Source organism: Musa acuminata, chromosome BXJ2-5 (assembly GCF_036884655.1).
Source record: "Musa acuminata AAA Group cultivar baxijiao chromosome BXJ2-5, Cavendish_Baxijiao_AAA, whole genome shotgun sequence".
In the NCBI taxonomy this organism is placed as follows: Eukaryota; Viridiplantae; Streptophyta; class Magnoliopsida; order Zingiberales; family Musaceae; genus Musa; species Musa acuminata.
Window position 1 is genome coordinate 11299012 of NC_088342.1, and position 4250 is coordinate 11303261.

The 4250-nt window shown below is 30.6% G+C and overlaps 1 protein-coding gene across 1 annotated transcript; it reads left to right on the top strand.

The window, feature by feature from the left end:
* Positions 1–834, top strand: LOC135611526 (thaumatin-like protein 1b). The gene is made up of 2 exons (XM_065107165.1): positions 1–55; positions 126–834. Exons 1-2 carry the CDS (start codon positions 1–3, stop codon positions 800–802), a joined length of 732 nt encoding a protein of 243 aa, XP_064963237.1. The 3' UTR covers positions 803–834.
* Positions 835–4250: the final 3416 nt, after the last annotated feature.

The window sequence follows — 4250 nt, forward strand, 5'->3', positions numbered from 1 at the left end:
ATGGCCGGGACGTGGATCCTCTCCGCTGCCTTCTTCTCCGCCATCGTTTTTCCAGGTTGGTTTACGTGCTAGCTGTTTCTCTTTGTAGGTTTGGTTTCACTGGATTCCTTGATACTGTATCTCAGCTGCATCCTCTACTACGTTCACCGTGAAGAATAACTGCCCGTTCACGATCTGGCCCGCGACACTCACCGGCAGGAGATCGGCGCTGCTCCCTCAGACCGGCTTGGAGCTCGCATACGGTGAGTCGCAGTCTCTGGACGCGCCGGCCGGTTGGTCGGGCCGGTTCTGGGCGAGAACGCGGTGCACCACCGACTCGACCTCGGGCAGGTTCTCGTGCGCCTCCGGCGACTGCGGCAGCGGGTCCATCGAGTGCAACGGCGCGGGAGGGGCGCCGCCCACCACGCTGGTGGAGTTCACGCTGCAGGGTGACGGGGGGAAGGACTTCTACGACGTGAGCTGCGTCGACGGCTTCAACCTACCGGTGTCGGTGACGCCGCGGAGCGGGCAGGGCTGCAGCTCGATCTCCTGTCCGGCGGACACCAACGCAGGCTGCCCGCCGGAGCTGCAGGAGAGAGCGAGGGACGGGGCGGTGGTGGGCTGCAAGAGCGCATGCCTGGCGTTCGACACGGACTGGTACTGTTGCAGAGGAGCGTACGGGACGCCGAGCGCATGCAAGCCGACGAATTACTCCATGTTGTTCAAGAATGCATGCCCTCAAGCTTATAGCTACGCTTATGACGACGCCACCAGCACGTTCACCTGTGTTGGTGCTAATTACCTCATCACTTTCTGCCCTTAACTGATACGGTATCGTATGTTAGTGCGGTTTAGCATGGGATAAGAATTTACTTAGTTTCTATACGGTAATTATGTGCTGTCAATTGATATCTTATGGATAATGATGATTTGTCGCAAACAATAGCAAATATTTCGAGGATTATGCTGATGTGCAAGTATCGAGGACTGACTTATCGGTCTTTGAGTGATCGAAATTTCGTTCCAATACAAATATTTAGTTTTATAGGATATTTGTCCTCCCTCATTTAGTTTTAAAGTATTTTATATGATTTAATTAAAAAAATATATTTGATAATTTCAGGGAACAATATTACAATCTTTTTTTGGATTAACAGAAATGATGGGAGAAAAAAAGAAAATTCTCTGCGTGAGTAGTCTACAAACAATGCTTCAATCAGTTGAAGATGAAATCGACTTGTATAGTTTAATAAGATGCCATGATCAAACAGCTGTGGGAAGACTAATCGATTTATTATTAGGTACCAAAATTTTACAATATCTAAATGAACAAAAAATAATAAAGAGGTAAACTTTTTATTTTTATTTTTTCTGAAAATAGCAGTGTTAAAATCGGTTCGAACCAAACCAAATTATTGAGGATGGATCCTAACCGAATCGATTTTTTATTTCGTTTAGTTAAAATAAGATAGATAGGTTCGAATCGGTTCAAAATCGATTAATCGATTTAATTAATTGACTAATCGATTTATTATTTTTAAATAATTTAATATTATATATATTTATATATTTATTTATTTTAAATGAATTGATTCGATCATGTGAACCAGTTTAGTTAAATTGAACCAAATAGAAATCCTAGTTTAATTAGATCCACACTATAAGATGAAGTCTTAGCCTCTGTCTTCATATTGCTTGTATGACTTCAAACAAGTCATCAACTTCACTCAGAACTCGGTTGTCTTATCATCATCATTGAAAACACCAATAAAATAATTAACATAATCTTAACTTATGCCTGAGATCAAGCACCACAGCAATCAACAATAATATGTTAATAGTATTGGGGTTTTTCAATATTTGTCAAACTTTATCTTTATTTTGTTGATTATCAAAATTATCAAATTTTGATTACCATAATCCAAAGATAATATTCCTTTTCAATATCTAAAATCTTTTTTACAACCTTAAAGTAAGATTATTTGATATTTGATTAGAAACTACCACAAACACCTATAAGGAACATAATATATGATATTAATAAGATATACTAAACATTTTATCACACCTCTATAGATGTTTTGATCCTTATCATCATTGTCAATATCTAATTTTATGGATTTACATATTGGTATATTAATAATCTTAGATTTTTATGTTAAATCTTTTAAGTAGGTTTTGAGTGTAATTAGTTTGATTGAAAAAAAGTTTATCTTTAAATTATTTAATTTATAAGTCTAACCAAAATATTAGTTGGCTCATTTTAAATTCTTAGTGCATACTCTTGATATATGATTCATATAAAGTTTCATTAGTAAAAAAAAATCATCAATATAAATTTAAACAATAAAAATATTAATAAATAATATGGTATCGATATTACTTTTTTTAAAACTATTTTGATTTAAAATGAAACTAAATCTCTGGTACCAAATATTATAAGCTTATTTTAACTTGTAAAAGAGTTTAAATAGTTTATAAAAATGATTTGATAAAGATGATTTTAAAATATAAGTGGTTGCTCGACATAAGCTTCTTCCGAAATAAACTTATTAAGAAAAATACTTTTGACATCCATTTGAAAAAGTTTAAAATTTTTAAAATAAGTATAGGCAAAAAATATTCTTCATAATCTATACATTCTTCTTGATTTAAACTTTTGGCCACTAATCTAGCCTTATTTAAAACTAGTTTATCTTATTTATTTCTAAAGACTTATTTAGTATCAATTAGATTAGGAATAAGCATTTAAACTTTATTTTTTTTCAAATTGATAAAATTTTTCATATATTACTAAACCTCATGAGTCATCTTTAAGGTATCATTAATGCATTTGATCTCAATTTAATATTAAAAAATAATATTTTATAAATATTTCTTTTAAAAAAATGAGTTTGAATATCTTTTAGTATTTTCCCAATAATTAGCTTCTTAGAATGTGAATCTATATACTTTTATTCATTGGCTTTAGAAGCAAATATATCTAAATTACTTTAGAGAGTAAAATCATCATTTAAATTTATTTTTTCAAGTTTAAATGATTATCATAAAAAATAACTTAGATAGATTATTCAATAACTAAAATCTTTTATTGAAAACTCTATAGGCTTTAGAAATAGAAGAGTAAAAAAAATACTTTGATCAGATTTAGCATTAAATTTTTCTAAGACATCCTTGTTATTCAAAATAAAATATTTATAATCAAAAAATTTGAAATATAAATTATTATGTCTTTTATTATTCCATAACTCATAAGGAGTTAAGATAAACATGACTTTATAAGGACTCTATTCATAACATAGTAAGTTATGTTAATAATTTCGGTCCAAAAATATTTAAGTAAACTATGTTCCTTAGGCATAGTCCTAGTCATTTCTTATAAGCTCTTATTTTTTTCTCTCAGCAACTTAATTTTAATGTTAATTTGTTTGAATAAAGAAGTTATAGTTATACCCATTTAAATAACAAAACTCTTAAAAATAATAATTTTTAAATTCATCATCGTAATCACTATGAATAGATAAATCATAAAATATTTTTTATTTTAGACTTATTTATAAAACTTAATAAAATACTTAATACAATCATTTTTATGCATCGAGTATGTCCAAGTATATCTACTATAGTCATCAACAATTCCAAATACATATTTACTATCTCCTAGACTTAATATCAATAGGTCCAAATAAGTCATCAACAATTCCAATTAATTGTAGTATTACAGATGTAATTGGTTTTTAGGTTTAAAATTACTCTTTATATATTTTCCTAATTGACATGCATCATAAAACTTATCTTTAACAAATTTGATTCTAGGCATTTCCTTTACAAATTCTTATTCTAATTTAAGAAATAAATTTATACTAATATGTCATAGTCTTCTATGTTAAAGTTATATATATTCAAGGCTAAAAAGCAAGTTGCATCATAAAATTCATCAAGATTAATACTATAAATATTATCATTTATTAAAGTAATCAAAGAACTATTCTTAGTAGGTATGCCTATGATGTAAGTACAAGATTCGAATTTAATTTTATATTCTTTATCATAAAGTTGACTAATGCTTATTAAGTTATATTTCAAATCATCTACCAAAAGCACATCTTCAATCAAAATACTTGACTTGTTATCAATATTTTCAATGTCAATGATTTTCTTTTATATAATATATCATCTATTTTAAATAGTGGACTCTGAGAAGTTTGTAAGATCTTTGATCATATCTATTATCAAGATATCTTCTTTTATTCCTAGCTCTTATTTAAAGA

What these genes read in the sequence shown, in the direction of transcription:
- LOC135611526 (XM_065107165.1), top strand. Translation starts at nt 1, where the DNA reads ATGGCCGGGACGTGGATCCTCTCCGCTGCCTTCTTCTCCGCCATCGTT. An exon ending in CTCCGCCATCGTTTTTCCAG is followed by an intron (nt 56 to 125) that starts GTTGGTTTACGT and finishes ACTGTATCTCAG; the next exon opens with CTGCATCCTCTACTACGTTC.